The 23,479-nt window shown below is 36.9% G+C and overlaps 1 protein-coding gene across 2 annotated transcripts in view; it reads left to right on the top strand.

Annotated features, from left to right (window-relative positions):
• The window catches only part of Uvrag (UV radiation resistance associated), a 316,630-nt gene that overhangs the window by 172,427 nt on the left and 120,724 nt on the right, over window positions 1-23,479 (top strand). For both annotated transcript variants that reach the window (XM_070034983.1, XM_070034982.1), the window contains 4 exons: window positions 8,858-8,942; window positions 11,984-12,071; window positions 13,373-13,433; window positions 20,844-21,009. In XM_070034983.1, coding sequence (XP_069891084.1) covers window positions 8,858-8,942; window positions 11,984-12,071; window positions 13,373-13,433; window positions 20,844-21,009 — 400 coding nt within the window. The remainder of the gene's footprint in view (window positions 1-8,857; window positions 8,943-11,983; window positions 12,072-13,372; window positions 13,434-20,843; window positions 21,010-23,479) is intronic.

Genomic DNA, 23,479 nt, shown 5'->3' with positions numbered 1-23,479 from the left:
CTTATATGATATGAGGAATTGAACCCAAGGCTTCATGAATGCTAGCTATGCACTCTACCACTATGCCACATTCCCAGCCCCATTAATGATCAATTTTTAAAAATACTTCTTACACTCTTCAAACTAGGGATCCTAGCAAAGTGTGAACCTGAGCTCAACCAGTCTGGGCAGAGGACTAAACCCCACTCACTGCATTAGGGATAAATAGGCAGCAGTCTGCCTGTTCTATGTGTTTGCTTGCCAGATTTTGGCTGATGATGTACCCTCTACAGAAGTAAACTTCGCCTTGTGGAATTCCTTTTGTAATGTGTTCCTTGTGTGACACCCAACATCCTGAGCCATTTCCAATAGAAGACACTGCATTTATTTATTTAGTTAAAAATATTTTTGATAGTTTTTGGTATTTTGATATTTTTGGAGGTTTGACTCAGAGCCTCTTGCTGACTCTACTACTTGAGCCATTCACTCAATTCTTTTATCGGGGTCTTGGTTTTTCTAGTGACAGACCTGAGCCCTCAATCCTTTCCTTGCCAATTACTTCCTGCTAGCTGGTATTCTGGCTTTACCAATGTGTCCTATCCTAGCTGGAAGGAAACTACTTTTCATGCAAATAGGCTTTTGTGTTTGGTTTTTGAAGATACCTTAGATTTAATGCTTGCTAGACAAGCATTTTACCACTTGAGCCATACCTCAAACCTACCACCAGATTTTCAAATACTAAGTTTAACATACACAGATTGTTTCTCACTTAGGAAGTGCTTGCAAAAAGATTGTCATCTGGAATCAGGAAAACCAGATAGAAGATAAGCTAAGAAGACAAGCTAAAATGTTCACTTCACTTTATATAAGAGGTACTGGAATGTATATAAATTCACTAGGAACACACAGACAATAGGGAGCAAAGTTAATATTCTTACTGCTTTTTCTTTTTTTAAATTTTTTAAATTTTTATTATTTTATTAAAAAGAAAAAAGATATTTCCTGACTTCCCCCAGAGTCCTCTAGAGAGAAATGGCCAAGTCCCCAAAGCCAAGTGTCCTTGGCTTCAGAGGTAACCGGCCTTTCAACTAAAGGCCGTAGGAGCTTTCTGGCGTGGCACCACGTCTGGACAGAGACTGAGTGAGTAGAGAGTAGAGAGAGAGCCGTAGAGAGTAGTTTCACTCACCAGAATAGAGAAGTAGTGTGGATGTGGAGGTGAAGGCCAGCAATGGTATCGATGTGCTGTGTCCGCAGCAGACAGACGGGTTCCCAAAAGGCATCAGAACTGTGGGTATTCCTCAGAGCAAAAATGGAAAAACAAACAAAAAGGAAAAAAGAGGGAAAAGAAACCCAGAGGAATCCCACCTATCCTGACTTTAGGCTTTTATCCGAGTCACAGCACCATTTATGTTAGGTTTTTAAAAAGAAGTAGCCAAGTAAGAACAGCACCATGCATGTGGTATTCAGGTAAGGGGTAGGTTTATTCAGTAGACCTGCTGGGCCCAGGCAAGGCTGGCACGCCACGTGGCTGGGAAAGGCCTGGGAAAGAGAGAGAGCTGGGAAAGAGAGAGGAAAGAGAGAGAAAAGAGCTAGAAAAGAGCAGAGAGAGCTCTTACTGCTTTTTCTATAGCTAGAGAATTTTCTTCTTTTCTGTTGTTTTTTATTATAGTACAGGTGAAATGAATTTTTCATGACAATTACTTTGATTTGGTGGCATTTTTAACTAATTCAGCAATCTGGAATAAAAATATGGATTAAAGAGGCTATTTCTGTGTGTCCTTAGGAAGTTAATCTTTTTGAAGTTACTTATTCTCTTATAAGGTAAAATCCAATCAATCCAGTTGATAAGATAGAGAAGCCACATTTTGAGAGGCCAAATTGGGATTCTTTTTCAAAGACCTGCATTCCTGTAAATACACTTAACACTGTCAGAAAACTGAGAGCTGGAGAGGAAAAAAAGAGCAAATAAGTATCACCAACAAACCAGATCAGCTCCAGTGGAGAGCTGAAGTAGGATGCCATGTTCACTGGGAGGAGGGCTTGGAGACAGGGAGACATTACATGAAAACAGGAGGCATGTTGTACCTGCACCTGAGCTGGTCTGGTACTAAATAGGGTCAGGTCAAGGGGCAGGGCCACTGGGAGCTTGAGAATTCACCACCCAAGACTGGCAGGTCCAGTAACCTATTGTCCAAGTCCCACCCCACCTCTAGGAATTCAGGCATGCCCAGTCACCTAGGAGGTGGGACTTTCCTGCCTCCACCGTGAAGACAAAATGGTGCCAGTTAAACCCAATTCCCTATCATCTACAATGTGGCCAAGATGGCACAGGCTAGACTCTTTCCTTCTTCTCTTCTTCTCTTCTTCTCTTCTTCCTTTCTTTCTTTCTTTCTTTCTTTCTTTCTTTCTTTCTTTCTTTCTTTCTTTCTTTCTTTCTCTTCTTTCTTTCTTTCCTCTCTTTTATTTTTTGGGCTGTCATTGGGCTTGAACTCTGGGCACTGTCCCTCAGCTCTTCAGCTCAAGGTGAGTGCTCTACCACTTGAGCCACAGCACCACTTCTGGTTTTCTGAGTGGTTTATTGGAGATAAGAGTCTCACGGACTTTCCTGCCCAGGCTGGCTTTGAACTGAGATCCTCAGGTCTCAGCCTCCTGAGTAGCTAGGATTGTAGGCATGGGCCACCAGTATCTGGCTCCTTCCTCAATTCTTAAGGGTAAAAAAAAATTGGATTATTCACTTACGATATCTTTCAGCTCTAACGGTTTCCAATTCTGATTGTTTCAGACAGATAAGATCATGAGGAAGCATTCACCTTTTTAAGGAATCTCTGTATTAAAGTATATTTATACTTTAAAGTATAAAGTGTACTTATACTTAAAGTATGATGATGATATATTTTCCAATGATAAAAAATCTCCCCCTCCCAACAAAAAATGTTCAAACCCCAGTATATTCATACCTGTCATGTGGTACCTTCTATTTTATTTGTTTTTGAGCTCCTTGTGGCAAGCAAGAACACAAATACATTCTTTGGATGACACAATGTTCAGCACCATTGTCTCAGCTTTTATTGCTCAGTTCTGTAGAAATAAATTTTCTTGATAGTTTCAGAGAATAAGAAGTTATTGCCAGAATAACAAATGTTTTATATGAAATTCTCATCCATTCTGAGAAATTAAGAGTTAAGGTGGCTCTTTTCTGTTTTGCTATCTTCTTCTTGGTTAATAAGTTACTGTATTCTTTTGGCCTGCATCTTCTCTAAAACAAGCATCATAGTGGATTTGATTTGCTGCTTCAGTTTATATCAAAAGATTGTGAGTCAAAAAGTTACTTCTCTACATTTTTTTTGTTAGTCATGGGTCTTGAACTCAAAGCCTGGGTACTCTCCCTCAGCTCTTTTGCTCAAGGCTACTACCACTTTGAGCCTTACATTTCTTTATTTCTTTTTTGCTTGATTCATTATTAGTACTGGGACTTGAACTCAGGGCCTGAATGCTGTCCCTTAGCTTTTTCACTCAAGAATGGTATTCTGCTACTTGAATCACGGCTCCACTTTTGGCTTTTTTGTTGGTTAATTGGATGAGACAAGAGTTTTGTGGACTTTCCTACCCAAGCTTCAAATCATAATCATTACATGTTACTCATGCATATAGGAGTCCTGGGTCTTGAAATCAGTGCCTGAGTGCTGCCCCTGAGCTTTTTTTCCCCTAAGGCAAAAGAGAGGAGTCTTGAAAGTCAGGATTTCAATATATGTATTTCTGATTCCTACATCAGAAATTTTAGACAGTACACTGTCTGAGTATAGTGTACTGGCCCCTCAAGGCCTGCCTTTTGTTCTTAAGAAGTAAAATGAGCTCTGACCTCAGCAGTCAAACCAGTTGTATAGAGAGAGCTGTGAAAGGTATCAATTGCTTCCCATTCCCATCTACAAGGGAACTTATCAGTTCTTTAATGAGAGGGAAAAAATTCTCTTAGCACTAAATTCTAAGAGGAATTTAACATGCTATTTCTTATGTCCAAGAGTTTAAACATCATAATGAAATATAGTCCATTGCAATTTTGCAAAAGTTATAGCAAGAAATATCTATTAGCCCTTGAGAAAGGCAGCATAATACATCATAGTTCAGAAGAGGCAATTTAGAAGGGAGAGAAACCAGAGTAGTGCAAATATATTCCTTTTGGGTCATCTGACATGATATGGAAAACCCAGAAGAATGATTGTTCATTGCTTTTAACTGTGATTTTGATAGGAACTGGCTCTTGGCCAATCTGAGACCAAACTCTCTGGGGAGAGAAAACTTGAAGAATTCATGTGTGTTTTGTTGGTGGAAGCAAGATTCATAATCTTTAGTTATTAGATTTACAGGAGCCAACATTGATATTTGGTTATTAAAATTATGGTGGCTTACTGTGTTCATGTTGAATAGAAGGACTGTCTTACTTGATTGGAACATTGATATATACCTGGACAGAGCCAAGTATTTCAGAAAGCATTTTTGGAAGATGACAAACGAAGCACATACATTTGCTTTCCTTCTCCCCATTTGACATAATAGAACATTTAGAATAATTCCATGGCCATTGTGAGAACAAAAGGAGGGATCTGCAAACATTTTGACACTAAGTAGATAGGACTATTTGGGTGAGAAAAATAGAGTAGAGAAAATCGGGTCCAGAACAGAAACGGAAAAGGCTGCAGTGAAGGTTCCTGGCGGAGCGTCCTTAGAAGCTTCATGCTTGAAATTTCCAAGTGGAAAGATCAGGAACCAACCAGAACAGTAGTCAGAGTGGGTATGTCTCCTGGCTCATTCTCTGTGTATCTGAGTAACTTCTTAAAATACTTACTTTCACTACTTTTGAATATAATGGACTCCTAACCTGGGTAGGTCCTATGGTGTAAGTGTCTGGCATGGTGCAAAGGTAGAAAGCAGAACCTAAAGTGACTGTGAACCTTTATACCCATCCAGAGGAAAACATGAAAGACGGCTGTACTTAGGAGCAAAATACCCTGAAATAACACAATCTCAAAATCACGTCTTTTTATTTGACCCTTGTGGTAGTTTAAAAAAGGAACTGCCTTCTCCAAACATATACATCCTAAAATAAAGCCTGCTTGTCAACAGGCCTGATCACTTATACTGAGCTGGCACTGAGCAGTGAAATCTCTTGTATAAAAGAGTCCTTACAGATTCAAAGAAACATATATATATATCCTCATGGTCTATACTAATCATTCTAAGCACTTACTCATTGGATTGGAAGAGAGAACAAGGGCATCAGATATTTGAAGAAAACAAAATGAACAAGTCCAAGTTGAACAAAGCAGTGGGGGAACAGGAAAATACAAAAAGTGGGGAAGAACTTAAAAAAAAAAGAATTCCCATAAATTTGACTTCTCTCCTCTACCTAATGTAGAAAGCTGGAAGGATAAGTGTGGTGCTGGTGGCTCACACCTGTAATCCTAGCTACTCAGAAGGCTGGGATCTGAGGATCACGTTTCAAAACTAGCCTGGAAAGGAAGGTTTTCTCCATTAAACTACCCAAAAAGCCCAGAAGTAGAGCTGTGTGGCTCAAGTGTAGAGAGCACCAGCCTTGAGCAAAAGAAGCTCAGGAACAGCACCCAGACCCTTAGTTCAAGCCACAGGGCCAGAACCAAAAAGAAAAAAAAAGCTGGAAAGGTTTTGATGTCTACACAAATAAGAAGCTGGGTAATGTACAAGTTCTTAACTTTCAGAGAGCTAAGATCTCAGAGCAGCCAAGAAGCCTGCTGTACAAAGAAAGCACAAGGAAGGAGGATGGTATCTACCACAAGTGGCATAAAATGGGAAGAAGTGGGGGCTTCTGAATGAGAAGGTAAAATGAGTCACCAAAAGCTTTTTTTTTCCAGTCGTGGAGCTTAAACTCAGGGCCTGGGTGCTGTATATGGGCTTTTTTGCTCCAGGCTGTTGGTCTACCACTTTGAGCCATTGTGTACTTCCAGTTTTCTGGTGGTTTATTAGAGATAAGAATCTCATGGACTTTCCTGCCCCGGCTGGCTTTGGACTGTGATCTTCAGATCTCAGCCTCCACAGTAGCTAGGATTACAGGCATGAGCCACCAGTGCCCGGCTTCACCAAAAGCCTTGCAGAGATCATTCATGGCCAAGTTTGTTCTAGTGTGAAACATTAAATAATAAGGCCACTCATACCTTCTGCATATGCCTTCATTTTAGGTTCACATGAAAGATTGCAGACAAGCCAGGAAAGGAGAGGTCTAGTTTTAGAGGAGGGGAGTGGCTATTCTTATAAGAGAAGCATAATCTTTCACTTAGAACAACAATATTAAGTCTCTAGGAGAAGAGATACATACTCTGCAATTCCAGGGACAGATGAAAGCCTATTGTGCCTGTAAGGAAAATAGCCAAATGCACAAATTATAGTTGGAAACGGCAACATTCATCTCTCAGTAATTGATAGAACAAGTAAAGAAAAAATTAGTTAGAATAAAAGATCCTGTCATGTGTAGTACTACATGCCTATAAATCCCAGCTTCTCAGAAGCCAGACTGGGAGGGCTATAGTTCATGATCATTCTGGGTAAGTTAGCAAGACTACTATCTCAACAAATAAGCCATGTGTGGTGGTTCATACCTATGATACCAAACATACACGCTTGAGGTAGAAAGATTATGGTCCAAAGCCGGCCCCAGACAAAAATGTAGACCCTGAAGAAATAACTAAAACAAAAGTGTTCCAGGCATGATTCAAGCAGCCCTTAAATCAAACCTTCATACTACTACCCCCAAATACCCAGAAAAAAAGAAAGCTCTTCATAGTGCAAGTATACCATTTCTCTGAGCCATGCAGAATATACTTTTTCCCCCAAGTATACATGAAACATTCAGTTAGAATATATTTGGTACTATAAAACAAACATAAAAATTATTAAAATTATACTCTCGCTAAAGTTATCCTCTCACTAAAGCATAAATAAACTAGAAACCACTAACAGAAAGTTGGCTAGAAAATTTCATCTGTTTGGAAATTGCACAGCGTACATATAAGAAACTATGAGTCAAAAAAGAAACAAGACAAGTTAGAAAATATTTGGAGTTGAATGAAAATGAATATCTAAATATTTGGAGGCATGCAAGCTTAGGGGAAATTTTATAGCATTAAAAAAACTCACATTTAAAGAGAAGGTCTGCAATCAATAATCTAAGCTTGTGCTTTAACAGAAAAAGAACAAATTAAGCCCAATTCAAGCAGAAGGAAGGAAATAATAAAGGGCAGAAATCAATGAAACAAATAACACAAAAAGAACATTGGCTACCACCAAAGCCAAAGCTAGTTATTTGAAGAGATCACTAGAATTGTTAAACTGCTGTCAGACTGACCAAGTTTTTACTTGGAGGACATACAAATGTCAGGAATGACAGAAGACCACTTCAGATCCTACAGACAGGCAAATGATAATAAGATGACATTTTAAACATGATGGGAATAGGTCACAAGGGCGCTGGAGACAGATTGAAGAGTGTCTCCATGGTGAAATCCCTAATGATTACATACAGTTGCATAGAATGCAGAGTCAGGTCTCACCTTTTTGAGTATTAAATACTCACCTTAATGTCTTATGAAATCAGTAAGATGACGATTGGGCGGGGGGGCATTGTATTAAGAGCTAACAAAGATAAATGGTGTTCCTTCATTAAGTTCTGTTTAGGGAGTGGGTGTAGAGTTTCCCACTTATGGGTCTTTAAAGTGCAACTGAGAGAGAGGAGTATGAAACCTACCTATGAATGCATTGGCAACACTCGTTAGGATTGGAGTGTGGCTCAGTGGTTGAGCACTTGCCTAGCCTGCTCCAGGCCCTGGATTCCATCATCAGCATTGGAAAATAAAACTACTCAGGTAGTGGATATTGTGCTCAGATAAACCTACTTTTTACTCTTCCTGTAGGAGTAGAGTTTTTGGTGTCTTTTCTTACTGGATCACAATTCATGAAACTCAGCTCCTTTGTAAGTAATCTGAAACTTTGTGTATTGGAGTCTCTGGTGTTACAATCAGGCCTGGATCTCCATGAATGTAAGAGCTCTCATTTTCTCAGAGCAGGAAGATGTAAAAGGCTTTTATGACCAAAATTGGGGTTAAAAAGTTGATAGAAACACTAAACTTAGGCATATAAATATAAGTATTAATCATTAGAATGCTAAAGCAAACACTTAAAGGAAATTAAATGTTCTGTAATGGGATTGGTGTATGAGGGTATCAGATAAAATGTGGAATATTCTTATAATCACATCTATGGAGTTAAATTTTATACAGCTATAACTTCAGACTGTCAACATGTAAAACTGCTTATGACATAATGTGGAAAAATCAGAATACACATTTCCTGTACCCAGTGATTTTTCACTAAAACTACTTATGTTTATGACCAAGATGGAAGTTCATAAAAACTACTTGTATGTATGAACTATATTATAGTAATCAAAAGGCAGATAATTTTTCCTGCTCTACACTTTATATTTCAGTAATGTTCTTATATAGCATTTGTGGTTGAGAATAAATTATCCAGTCCTTTTTTTTTTTAAAATCTGAATTTTGAGATCAAGGTTTCTTAGTCACCTCTCCAAAAATCTGTGGGCAGAGAGTATTAGAATCCTGCTCTTTGGCTCCTGCTAGGGGCTGGACTTGTACGCAGAATGAATCAATAGGAAGTTTGTTCTGGTTAATCCCTCTAGGGACCTCTACACTTTGATGCGCTTTTCCTTCTGAGTCTTTTTCTATCCCTCTCACAGTTAGGGGACTGGGCTCTGCCAGAAAAGATATGATTGAGCAGTCCTGTCTGTCTGCAATATTACATCTGGAATTATCTCCTTCAATCTCTCTCCCTCCAGGCAGCACATTTTCAACTGAACACATCAAGCTTCAACTCCAGAAGGAATCCCTAGATGAGTTGAGGAAGGAGTGCACCGCCAAAAGGTAAATGCAATGCGGAGAAAGGTTGCTCTGAATGTGAGTATGCTGTGATGGTATGTTTGAAAGTGAAGTATTCTTTAAAAGGCTGGTATTAATATATATTCCATTCATCTCAGAATGCCATTATTTATTCCACAAAGCAGTCATTCATATCTATTTTGTGCCATACACTGTGCAAGAAGCCAGTTACAAAAGCTTCTACTATGTCATTATAATCAGAAACACCAACATTGTTCTAGCCTCCCAGGACATATAGCACTGTCACTTAATATTGGAGTCTTTCCCTCTTCCTGTCTTCTGCATGCAATTTCACTTACAATTTTTATTTAAATAATTTTTAGACTAATTCCTCTTTCTCTCTCACTTTCTGTCATCATTATCTCCTTCCTTCCTTCCTTCCTTCCTTCCTTCCTTCCTTCCTTCCTTCCTTCCTTCTTTTCTTCCTCCCTCCCTCCCTCCCTTCCTCCCTCCCTCCCCCATCTCTCTCTTCTTCTTGCTATTTTGTTTTTGTTAATATAGGGAATTCAAAGGGCTTAATGCTTGCTAGGCAGGCACTACTACTTGAGCCATGTCTCCACCACTTTTTGTGCTGGCTATTTGTGAGATAGGATCAGCCCTGGACAGGAATGGTCCTCTATTCTTCTATTTATGCTATATGTATAGCTAGAATGGCAGGCACACACCACTACACCCAACTTTTTCTGCTGACATATGTTCTCACAAACTTTTTTTGCCTATGCTGGCGAAGAGCTATGATTATTCTGAGTTCAGCCTTCAAAGTAGCTAGTAATACGGGCAGGAGCCACTGGCACCTGGTCCTGTTTATATTTCTTGAAGGTATTTTGGATGACCTCAACAGTCCCCTAGAAAATCTCTGTATCCTCAATCCCTCCATCTCTAGTTCATTTTTTATATGCTGTCAGGCCTTTCCTCTTAAATTGCCATTCTTTTTTCCTCTTCTTACTATAATGATTCTTTTGCTAATTTTCAAATAGCCTTTAATAGGAAGTTTGACATTATACAACTATAGTTAATTTTAGTTTTTCTCTTTATTTTTCCTACTACATTCTTAATGCATTACCACCTCTATACTTTCTTTCATGTTCACTCATTTTCCTGGAAAGTTCTGCCAGCCTGCATTTTTTCTTTGAGAAACCACCTTGGTAACTAAGGCCTTAAGAATACTAGATCTGGAAAGAACCTTGAGATCTTTAATCCTCACAGTTTGTTTTTTTGTTTTTTGTTTTTTTTTGGTCGGTCGTGGGGCTTGAACTCTGGGCTTGGGGGCTATTCCTCAGCTCTTCAGCTCAAGGTGAGCGCTCTACCGCTTGAGCCACAGCACCACTTCTAATCCTCGCAGTTTGAAGATGGAAAATTTCTGTTTATCTGGTTCACAAGCAAAGCCAGAACTAGACCCCATTTAATCTTTAGTGCTGTTTAAATCAGAGCATTCAGTGTTTTTCTCATCCTTATATACAACATTTTTGACACCAGGTTCTCCAGCAAGCACCAATTGAATACACTATAATTTAATTCAATTTGGACACTGTCTACCAGGAGATATATCTATTCCTACTTGGTTTCACAAGAATATAATCTCCCACTGATTGCATATAGTCAGAAGTCCCAGATTGTAGACCTATGTTTCTCACAAATCCTTCCTTGGCTGATTCAGTTAATTTGTAGCTTACTAAAATGGCAAAAAGAAATTAAGAGAAGCCCTAATGTTGGCTCCTTTATTATAAGGAATATTGCAAAAGATACAAGTAAGCAACCTGATGGAAGAGACAGAGCAAAGAATAAGGGTTGAGGTAGGGTGGCCTCTCGAGGTAGGCCATTCTCCATACTCCTTGATCTACAGCTCCCCTTGTACCTCTTCTTAGAAGTTGATGCTTGGGGCTCTAGTTACTTGATCTTTCTAGTAGTCAGTCTAGCTCTAGTCTGTCTTAAAGGTCCCACATCAACTCACCTCATTATTATAAACTCTGGTATTATCAAATGAGGCTTATTGTGAATATAAAAACACTGCAGTAACTTGGAAAATTCTGAAGGTTTTAGGTTCTCTGTGATTAGAATGTAGAACAAACACCACATACTTCTTTTATTTAGAACATCTAAGCATTCTACTTCATTCTACAACTTTTTTGTTGTTGTAAGGCAGAAACTTAATTTATATATGTCTATTCAAATTTAAGAAATCCAGATACTCTGCAACTTTTGCATTACACCTAAAATATATTCTATATCTTTTTATTTCTCAAATTGATAACAGTGTCAGTAGTTAATTTATTCTGTGGTACTTCATACTGGTCTTGTTTTTAAAGTAGTTCTAGAGAAGAACTGAGTCATCTTTTACTATATCTTTTATTTCTTTTTACTTTATAATTTTTCTAACATTGCAAAAGCTTGTTATAGCACATAGTTGTGAATCAAAGACTATTTTAAGGATATACCATGTGTATCTTTCTTGAAGTCAAATTGTCCTCATTAGATAATGAATATTAAACCTTGATTAGTTTACTAGGACTCTACAGAGGCATAGTTTTTTTGTCTTCCCTGTTTATAAATGGGAATAATAATAGCAACCTAGTAGAGCTGTTGAAATAATTGAATAAAGCCATTTGTAATGTTCCTTCTGTATATTAGCAGGTGTCAATGAATGGCTATATGTACCTTTTCATCTCTTAGCATGGTGTTGCACACACATTAGCTTAGTTTATTTAGTGTGTAACTATAATGAATACACTGTAGTTACCTTAAGGAAAAAGATAGGTAGGATGGTGTTGCACACACATTAGCATGGTGTTGCACACACATTAGCTTAGTTTATTTAGTGTGTAACTATAATGAATACACTGTAGTTACCTTAAGGAAAAAGATAGGTAGGACTGAAGATAGCTATTATTCTTGCCTCTTCTTGTGAAAGTCGGTGACCTACTACAGACCATTTAATCTCCTCCTTCACAAATTATGTGGCAATAAATGTTTAAAAGCATGCAAGCATTTTTTTTTAATGAATGTACTTTGTTTTGTTTTTTCATTAGAGAACTCTTTCTGAAGACCAATGCTCAGTTAACAATTCGTTGCAGGCAATTACTCTCTGAGCTTTCCTACATTTATCCTATTGATTTGGTAAGTTTCAGTTTTCCAAAAAGAGTTTTCTTTTTAAAAAGATAATTCCATTTGGAATTCCCTCTTAATGCAAAACTCAGTGTTCTGATTTTAATCATATGATCTCATTCAGATACTAATTTCTATTTGAAAACTTTGATTTTTTTATATTGCTTTGGTGGTAGGATTTCTCCTGAGAATGCCAAATTATTTCTAATTTCTTTATAATCTTTTTATTCATTCACATTATCCTCTAGTAACTTTTCTGACAATACCTGCAGGTATATGTGTACTGCTTATACATTGGTAATTGCTTATTCATGTTTATTAAGATTTTGGTGGGATAACTTATCAGGATGTTACATTTTGAATCCAGTTTCTTTTAAAATACATACAACAAATAATCCTTCAGGAAAAGTGATTAGGATTTTTCTTAGAAACCAAATCTGTAAGTGGGGTGGTGCATGCCTGTAATCTAGCCCAGTCAGGAGGTTGGGGTAGGAGGATCATTGTCCAGGCCACGGGCAAAAGCATGAGACTCTATCTGGAAAATAAACTAAAAAACAAAGGATTAGGTGGGACCCAAGTTGTAGAACACTTGCTGAGGCAAGTTCAGAATTGCCAAAATAAAATGTTTTTTAAATCCAATTTTAAATTTTAAATCCAATTCTCTTGTTAATGGAAGTGTGTTTAAAATTTAGTTTTCAGGGGAAAAAACTAATAGAGTTTGAATTTTCTCATTTTCTCATTTATAGATAGGAATTAAACAGAATTATCTATCCATAATCCATAGATAGATAGATAGATAGATAGATAGATAGATAGATAGATAGATAGATAGATAGATAGATAGATAGATAGATCTATCTTTAGGGGTGAGAGAGAGTGGTTCTTGGGCTTGAAATCAGGGTTTGAGCACTTTTTAGCTTAGGGTGGCATTCTACAACTAAAGCTACCATTCCACTTCTGGCATTTTTCTGGTTAGTTGGAGATGAGTCTCTGTGGACTTTCCTGCCAGGGCTAGTTAGATCTCCAGGTTCCTGAGTAGCTGAGATTATAGGCATGAACCACTGGTGCCAGGCTCAGAAGGTATTTTTTATGATAACATTTTAACATGACATTTTCTTGGACATGTTTTTATTATAGACAATTTCAAATATATATAAATTAAGAAAGATAATATAGTGAGTGAACATCCAGCTTCACCAGCTAAGATATTGTTTTGAGTCTTAGTACAACCTGCCAAATTCTTAGAGAATTGCTTATAATTTTCTTACTTTAGGTACATAAAAATTAATTTTATTCTTTGGTTAAATTTGCAGAATGATCATAAGGATTACTTTGTATGCGGTGTCAGGTTGCCTAATTCTGAGGACTTTCAAGGTATCTTATTTCTTTTTTACTTCAAAAGATATATGTATCTATATATGAATAGGGTCACCATAAAATGCTGGATGCCTAGCAGTTTGTCCAAAATAGTTTGTTACCTTTTTGTCTTTTTTTATTGGAAGTATGTATAGTCAGATTTCCTATTTTAATAGGGAAACCTAATAAAAATATTTAGCTTAATCATAAAAAAACAATTACTGAATCTTTTACTTATAGTTTAAAAGAAAATCATTTTTAAATGAGGTTTGAACAGACCAAGGAGTATGGTGGTTAGGAATTACTATACTCTCCCTATCCTCTGGCGTTGAGTTTCATGGGGGGAGAAAATGTGTAGTTGTAATGAACAGTAAACATGAATCTGTTCCAGCTAGCCAGAAAGGTATCTGAAAATTTAATTTTGATGCATCTTCACTACTATAGGTTTAATTTGTTATAATTTCTTTCATCACATTAAAGGTATCATGATATATGATTCATAATAATTCCTATATTTTTAAAATCTTTTCCTGATTTCTTTGCAAATATGCCAAAGAAATGTTTATTATTAGCAATAAAATGATACTGTTAGCCTAAAGGGTGATTTGAGACTTTCTAAATATCTTAACCTATATTATTCCCAAAGTAGCATGTATGTTATCTATGTGGGAAGAACTTATTCAAGAAGAGAGCATTACTAGTTTTGGTCAGGACTTAACACCATTTTCCTAGAAAGAAATGATTTCTGTATGTGGTTCGTAAGCAATCAGTACTATTTTAAATAATGCCCTTTCAAGAAGTAAGTCATTGAGACATAAAACAAGGAAGATAACAAATGAAACATTTCAAAATCTATTCCTGTCCTGGTTTCTTTGTATAAACAGTCTTTTGAGTTGACTTCCGAAGCAGTGCCCTATCTGTGTTACATGATGGTTGTAAGAGATAAGTGAGATATAGCAATATCTGTAAAAGTAAGAGATTTTTGCCTTTCTTAAATCCTTACAAATCCAAAAGCAGGCCCATGAGAAAGTGATATTCAGTGACTTTTTTGGGACTAAAAGCTATGTAGTAATCTAGCTGGGGTTTATGTGGTCTGTGACCCTCAAACCTCTACACATCATACAAGTGTGCTTTGGAGTTAATTTAAGGCAAAGTTGTAGTGCCTTGAAGGTCATAGTTCATCATTTTCCTCATTGATTCATTAAAAAAAAAACAAAACTATCAATCACCTATAAACCAGGCATTTGGTTAGGGCTTGAAGACATAAGAATGAAAAAACAAAAACAAAGCACATGTTCTTTCCTTCTATGACACCTTAAAGGAGACAGCCAGTAAACAGGAAACTAGTTAGCAAGTTCTTAATAAAACAATGTCCTATCATAGAAAATGAGTGAACCTACTTTAGATACTAGTCAGAGGAAATAGACCTCTCTAGAAACATTAATAGAGATTGGGAAGTCTAAACGCACATTATACTATTGCTAGGGGAAAACACTGCTGCAAGATAGGGCAAGAAATATAGAGTTATGATGAAGGAGGAATGGAGTGTCATACTTGAAAAAAGCAGGGTCAGGTGTGTGGGAAAACACACTTGTACTTTAGCAAGCTATGTTTAATTCTTCACCTGTATACTGAATAAATATTTGTAGCTCTAGTTTATTGTGGTGGAATGAAAGTGACATGAGTTTTCTTACAGGAGATACTTAATAAATATAATTGAATTAATTACAAAGGAGGGAGGAAGGGAAGAAAGGAGAGAACAAAGAAAGGGAGGGAAAGGGAAAGCAAGGAAAGGAGGAAGGAAAACATGAGGGAATGGGGGAGACAGGAAGAAAAAATAGGGCAAAAGGAGAAGGAAGGTAGGAGAAAGATAGGGAAGGAAGGAAGAAAGTTGGAACAGAGTAGACCAGACCTGTGTGGTTGGAACATGGTGTGTATAGGAAGATTTATATTAGAGGAAAGAAGAGAGGTCATTCAGGGCCTTGGGGCCACTGTAAAGAGGTTCTATTTTGTTCCCAGTGAAGTGGGCAGTCCTGAGGGCTTAGAAAAGGACCTGGCCTGGGCTCAGCTATGCTGTTAACAGTCACTCTAGCTTCTAAATACAGAATGATCTGAAAGAAGCAGGAAGAGAAACGGGAATAGCATTAGTGGTGTGGTCTGTTACTTTAATCCACTCAAGGAGGTTTCTTGGTTCTATTTTTGTTTTCTTTGAAGTGCCTTGTATCCTAGTTTTTCATAGCTTTTATAGCTGTCTACACTTACAATGTCCTATAAGGTGGGTCCGCTTACAAAAAAAAAAAAAACTAGTGCAGCCTTTTAGCACAGTTACTGTAAAATGAAATGGGAAATTTAGTGAATGTTTAATTTTCTTGTAAGATCCCATCACTTCCCCATACCTCTTTTGGAGTTAGCAGTTTTAAGAAGTGTATATGGTAGTATTGGACTTTAAAATCCAGCTAGCATTCTGCAAGGTACTAACATGTAGTAAATACATTGAGTGCCCTGGATTTGTTATTTGCTGTGTCAAGTGTTGACTGTATACCAGGAATTAAGGAATCTCTGTAGTCTCAGGATGATTGTAGTCCTATCCAGGGCATCAGATTTATAATCAAACCAATCAGAAAGTGTTTGTTGAATCCATAGTGTATCAAATTAGGCACTTAGAAGTTTATACCAGGTATGTGGAACATAAAGAAGTAGAGATAGTTTTACCAGATGGTTATCAGGAAAACCTTTATATAGAAGCAAAGATACGTGTACTGTCTTGAGAGATAACTAGTGTCCCCTGTTGAATAAAGGGTAGGTTGATGAGTAGAGATGAAGCAGTAACAACTGTACATGGCATTATCACATTTATTACTGTCACTTTTGGAACTGTGAGAATCAGTTTCTTTTGTGAAGAAAAAAATACTTCTGGGTTTTTTTTTTAAGATAGGGAAAACCAAGACCCAGATTAGTTATGTTTTCCAAGGTCTCATATTAGCCAGTGGTAAAGCCAAGATTATCTCTGTTTGGCCTGATTCTAAGGGCCATATTGTTCCTGTCATGGTATAGTTTCCTCCCTTGCTTTGAGTAATAACCTTTTCTAAGCCTCTGACCATGGTTTTTTTTTTGTTTTTTATGTATTTTTATTTTTATTTTTTTTTTTATCCTGTAGTAGCTGCACTGTGGGAGAATCTAGTATAGGAACTCCAGACTGCTTATTCCCTAATATTCCTGAGACTTTGCTAGATAGGCTTTACATTGCATGAGTTAATACTGTTTGGGAAACTACCTGGGCCCCAGCTTTATTGTGCTTTGCTAAATGGGTAAGTTATTGTTAGAGTGTTCAAGAGAAACCTGGACACAAGGAGAGAAACTTGTCCAGCAGTAGGGTATTCATCTGAGTTCCATTGACTGAGACATTTAGTTTTAGAACAACAAAAGACAATGTTTGTGCGTGTGTGTTTTTAAGTAATCCATAACACGAGAGCCTTTTGTGGTAATGAGACCCAGATTTCCTTCTGTGTCTGTATCCCTTTATGCAGGCATGATTTCTTGGAAAGGAGAGTCCATATGTCAAACAGTGTCTCATTGAGAACATGGAATGAGTCCATAGATGCTGTGGCAGTGATTAGAGTCTTAAATATTTTGTCCTGTCTGGATCAGTGGGTGCTTGATTCCTTTACAGATCAGCTGCCTCAGTGATTGGGAAGGCAGGATGGTAAGAGCTTTTAGATCACTTATTGTACTTGGATGCATTTGAATATAAATAGTTTGCCAACATATAAATCAAAGGAACAGCTGATTAATTTATTATGTTGTAATGGCCATTGTGTGTTTGTGGAATTGATTGTCATAAAAAATTACACGAAAACTTCAGCTTTGAGTGGCTTCCTATATTTAAAAACAAACAGGAGAAACTCTGGCCTTTTATTTTGCTCTTAAGCCCCTTGAAACATTGTATTAGTATCTTTGTCTCACACCTGAGTTTTACAGCTCATTGCTTTTCCTCCTTGGACCCCTGCACTCCCCCTCCAGCCTCTTCTCACCCATACAACGCTCATCTGTGACCCTCCTAACCCCCAGAGCAGCATAAGAAACCCAAACCTCTGCTCTGCATTAGGTGTTGTGGACGTCATTAATGCTTACTGGAAAAGCACACCCCAGAGAGCTGTGTTTTGGCTTTGGCAGGTAAAAAGTCTTTCAGATCTTGGAATGTTAGAAACCTTAAACCTTTTGGTTTTTTCACTAAAGTGATTGGCAAGAGAATGTGACATGTGAGGTTGCAACAGCCATAATTAACCACATGAGCTCACATTTTCCCACTGGAGGTTCAGTGGTCTCGGGGTGATGAAAGTGACTTCCCTACCAGGAGGTGGTTTTCCTTTTGAGGGCATTGGAATACCCCAGGGTCCTGTAATGCTTCACCCATGGTCCTTTTAAAATTCTTTTTAATATAAAGCTGCAATATTGGAAATCCAACACCACAGTGTTTAACCATAAGGCTGGGATGGAGCTCTGTGGCCTGGAGTGGGTATTAATAGGTGGAGCAAGAGTCTTGTGACCATGATGGTGAGTGAGAATAACCTCAATCAAAGCTGGTTTCCAGTATTACTAATTTTAATTGTTTATTATTTATCTTTGTTTTTCTGACTTCTGTGCATAGACTTCTCTTAGAGATGCTTTTTGATCTTTAAATGTAAACAAAATTATTCTTTTCACTGGGATAGGGGAGGAGATGTTAGAGAAATAGTTTTTTTTTTTTAATAAAAATGCATATGTCTCTCAAAATATGCAAATAAAATTCTTTAATATTACCTTAGTAATAATATTTTTAAAAAGTGGATGCTTGAAGTTAGTACCAGACAAGCTTTAAAAAAAATCAGTTTGCTTTTGACCTGTTTGGAAAACTGATTAAATAAGAGGCCTTTTGCTCTTTCTGCAAGTTTTGAAGTCCTTTTCTACCAGGTTATATGAAAAGGCATAACATTAGTTTTCTTTATTCTAAGTCCTCTTCTTCCTTTTCCTCTCTACTTCAAAAGAGGGTTCTTAAAAACCAAGTTCTTTTACTCAGAGGAACATGTGGGGGGGGGGGCTGGCATTGGGACTTGAACTCAGGGCTCTGCTTTCCCTTGGCTTTCTTGCTCACAGCTGGCACTCTACCACTTGAACCACATCTTGAGCCCAGAATTTTTTCTGGTTAATTGGAGCTAGAGTCTCCAAGACTTTTCTGTTCAGGATAGCTCCATCCTCTAGGTCTCAGTCTCCTGAGTAGCTAGCATTATAAGCTTGAGCCACCAGTGCCTGACTCATAGGAGTACTTTGTATTTGCTAAGCCTGTCTATAGCATGAAGGAGGCAGCATTCAGGAGACTATGAAGGAACTCAGGCCCAGATGTGACTTCACCTCTAAATATTCTGCATTCATAGTATTTTGAAATGTGGATACAATTCTTCCAGTGATAACTGTGCCTTTGACCAAGCCATACCTTTATTCTCATCAATAAGTTGATAGTGTCAGATTATATGATCTGTAGGATTGCTTTAGCTCAAATACTATATGACATTGAATTTATAATGTAAAGTACTTTCAGTTTCTAGGATTGTATGATATATAGGTTTTGACAGAAGCAGAATGTTGTAGTAGTAATTAAGGGATTTAGATGGGAAGATGTGGCCTCTGAAAATAATTAGGATGCTATTTATTGAGGGTATGATTCAATAATCAGTTGAAATGAATGTTGTTTTATTCTCATGAGTTTATTTTGAGATAATGACATTGATTGAGAAGCCTGTTTTTGTCAATCACTATCCAAGTGATCAGGGACTCAGACATTTTATGCATTCTTTAGTTTTACTAGAAAAGAGTGTAGAAACTAAAGTAGTACCTGGATCATATGCTTGGTATATTCTAGGTTCCCACATTTAAATGTTATTTATTATAAATTGGCTTTTTAACCCTAAAATTCTACAACAGTATGATAGAATAGTCAAGAATAGCGGATTTAGTGTCAGGCCAATATGTGTACCCACTGTACTGCTTTAGACAGGTTCTTTAATTTCTTTAAGCCTTAGTTTACTTGTAAAATACATGAAATAGCATTAAAATGGAGCTCGGTATAAAAATTGTTAATGAATAAATATCAAATATAATGTACTACATTTTCAGGAAGAAGACTTTATAATAGTAAAAGTTACTGGTTTTATAGAATGACTAAAAAGAAACCAAGAATTTCTTGTGTTGTGCATAGGTAGAGAATTCACAGAGGAATGGGTGCCTCTGTTGGCATTCCTAGCTTAAGAAGGTGGTACATAGATAATTAATTACAAGCACAGAAAACTCAGAAAGTAGTCAAGCTATGATCATCGTAATCATTTTAAGCCCATCTCTTGCCAGCTGGGGTATTGAGATTATGTGTTAAACCTTTCAGTGTGAGTACATGTGTCACATGTGTGCATATACACTTTTTAAGGTATTTTGTGAAATACCTTAAATACCTGCCTGTGCAAGGCCATTTTGCCTTTCTTCTGCAGGAAAGTTAGAACTTTCTATGATGCTACTCTAAGAAATCTGGATGATGATGATGATGATGATGATGATGATGATGATGATGCTAAGTTGTAATGTGATTGTCTAAAACTTGTTAAATGCTAGATGTTTATGTTTGACTGAATGACACATGCATTTTCTCCTAGTTACTTCTACCTACATTGCATAAATAGGATAGCACATGAACAATGTGATTTGGCCTTATATCTTCCCTTATTTCATCTTAAACTTCCCAGATTTACGTATACAACACTGTCTTGGTCAGTATCAAAACATATCCCTTAAAGCTGCATTGTTCATTTTACTTCTCTTCAAAATGAATGATAATGTGGAATAGTACAGTATTACAATGTTGCCTAAAAATTATTAATTAATAATACGTATAATGCTTATGTAGTATTCTGTATTTAAGCCTCTGAGTAATTTTTACAGTTTTTATGTAATTGACTTAAGTATTAATTCTTGGCTTTAAATTGCTGGGAAGGGGTCTGGTTGCATGGATCAAGTACATGGTAGAGCATCTGCCTAACAAATGTGAAGCTCTACGTTGATATACCAATACACGCCCCCCTCCCAAACAAACAAACAAACAACAAAAAAAACAACTGCTAAGAAAGAAGGTAATGGATGCTTTGGCACACTAATAACTCTTAAGATATATATGTGAAAAGTTTTCTTATACACTAATAATTGGGAAATAGCTTTAAATATAATTAGTGGATCAAGTTTAGTTTTGTTAATTCATTTAGATTTGCATAAAATTCATTTCTATATATAAGTGATTTTATTTATCACTGAATTCTTATTAGCTCTCCTCTGAAATTGATTTGTTTTATCTCCTAGCTACATTTATAAGGTAAATGGTTGTTTTCTTTTCCTCTGCTTTTGAATTTACAGCAAAAGATGATGGAAGCATTGCTGTTGCCCTTGGTTATACTGCACATTTGGTCTCCATGATTTCCTTTTTTCTACAAGTGCCCCTCAGATACCCTATAATTCATAAGGGGTCTAGATCAACAATCAAAGATAATATCAATGACAAGCTGACTGAAAAGGAAAGAGAGTAAGTGTCTTTTTTTTTTTTCCAAATGTTTTTAACACCAAGCTAATTTGAACTATGGATAGAACATAGGGTATATTACCAATATAAATTGTTTCCTAAATTGTTACGCCTCTTAACCTCCGTAAAGTACACCATTTTCTTTTAAATAAAATATAATTGTTCAACTAGATTCTAATGGTTCAACTACCATACTTACAAAATTTTTCAGTTTTAGCAAAATTGACTCATTTAAACTTAGTGTGTTTCTTTTACTTTTGAGGACAAATACATGCCCTGAAAATATTCACGTAGTACCTGTTGCTTGCCACTCAGCAAGTAAAATGGTTAAAAGATTTGTCAGAGAGCCAACTAAGGAAAGGATAAAAGGCTTAGTAGTAGATAGAACATAGCAGGAAAATAGATTAGTGAAGTTAATGATAGGTTAGTAGAAAATATAGAAGTGGAAGTAGAACTGTGGCTCAAAGTGGTAGTTGAGCAAAAGAGCTCAGGGATAGCACCCAGGCCTCAAGTTCAAGCCCCATGACCAACAAAAAAGAAAAAAATATATAGACAGTGAGTAACTCATGATGATTTGATTTAGCATTTTTCAACTTTACAATGGTGCACAAAGATAGCCTTTCAGTGGAAAACATACTTAGAGTTGAATTTTAGTGTGCCAGGAATAGAGAGAATACTTGTGCAATGCTCAATGGTAGCAACAGTGAGTTCTACCCCAGTCAACCATGAGATCACAAGGGAGGACAGCCAATACCCTATAGTGTGCTTAAGTATATTAAATGCATGTTCTGTTTCAGATGTGTTCAACTTACAATGTGTTTATCAGAGAATAACCTCATTACAAGTCAAGGAGCATCTGTATCTTGACCAAAGCATAAAACACAAAAGGGATGGAATAGAGAAAAGTACTAGACAAATCGGAAACAATATGAATGTCTAACATGTGCAAAATTGTAGTCACAGAAAAGCTGGAAAGAACACGAGGGAAACATATTTCAAGAGACAATGACGTAAGCCTGGGGTGGCTCATGCCTATAATTCTAGCTACTCAGGAGGTTGAGATTTGAGTTATCATGATTTGAAGCTAGACTGGGCTGGAAAATTCATGAGACTCTTATCTCCAGTTAACCAGCAAAAAAGCTGGAAGTGGAGCAGTGGCTCAAGTGGTAAAGTACCAGCCTTAAGCAAAAAAGCTCAGAGAGACTGCCCAGTCCCTGAGTTCAAGCTCAAATACTGGTGCCAGAAAAAAAAATCACATAACAACAAAGAAATCTAATTGTAGAAGATTTTCATTTTCATTTCAGTAACTGTTAGGTCAAGAATGGTGTTAATAACAGGTAAAACAATAAATATCTAAAGACTTAAACAATATCATTAATAAATTAGACATAAATATGTATAAAAAATTATTATGCCAATAGTTTGCAGAGTACATGTGCCTTTTTAGTACGTACATACAACGTACTGAAATCAGTCATGCTGGGCCCAAGAAACTGAAATATTGAGATAATTCAGGAAATGTTCACTGGTCCCATTAGAACTTACTAGAAATAAAAAATAAATGTCCTAAATAATGTATTGTGTATGCTCAAACAAGAAACTGTAAAGGAAGTTTAAAATTATTCAAACTAAATAATAGTAAAAATACAACATGTCAACATTTGTAAGGTACAGCTAAATCTGTGTGTCTACCTTTCCTCTTTCCCATCTTATTTGCTTCTAAATGCAATGAAGATAATGCAGCTTACTCAGTGTGCTTGGGGATATTTCATTGCTTCATGCCATAAGCACAACATTCTTTGAATCTAGAACAGTGGTTCTCAACTGGTATTGCACATTACAGCCACTTCTGAAGTTTTCAGAGGAAAGCGTATATCCTCAAGCTTGTGTATGCACACACACACACATCAATCATCAGGAAATAAAAGCAAAATCGATCATTAAGGTCTCCATCTCAATCAACTACAAAACAGTGAAAGGAAAAGGAAAAGGAAGGAAATAATAAAGATAGGAGCAGTTGGAGGTGTGGCTCAGGTGATGAAGTACCAAACAAACAGCAAAAGTTCTGATATATAGTTTGAGTGTCAATCTCAGACTAAAAAATTTTTTTAAAAAAAGGGAAAGAAGGGTAGGAACATAAATTAAGTGGACAACTATGCAATGGGAAAGTAGTGAATGAAGGCAAAAGCTGGATGATCAGTAAGCCCAAAGGCCAATCCAGAAACAGAAAAGGCAAAACAAAATGACAAATATGATGAATAAAGAAGGAACATTACAAACAAACATGCAGACATTAGAGAATATGATCTTATGGACAACTTTATTTATTTATTCATTTATTCATTTCTTCATTTATTTCTTGTTGGCTATGGGGCTTGAAATCAGGGCCTGGGCACTGTCCCTGAGCTTTTCACTCAAGACTAGCACTCTACCACTCTGAGCCAGAAGCACCACTTCCTGGACAACTTTATTA

The sequence above is a fragment of the Dipodomys merriami genome, unplaced genomic scaffold, assembly GCF_024711535.1.
Source record: "Dipodomys merriami isolate MVZ:Mamm:240054 unplaced genomic scaffold, mDipMer1.0.p SCAF_25, whole genome shotgun sequence".
Taxonomy (NCBI): domain Eukaryota; kingdom Metazoa; phylum Chordata; class Mammalia; order Rodentia; family Heteromyidae; genus Dipodomys; species Dipodomys merriami.
This window is presented reverse-complemented; position numbering and strand designations above follow the sequence as displayed.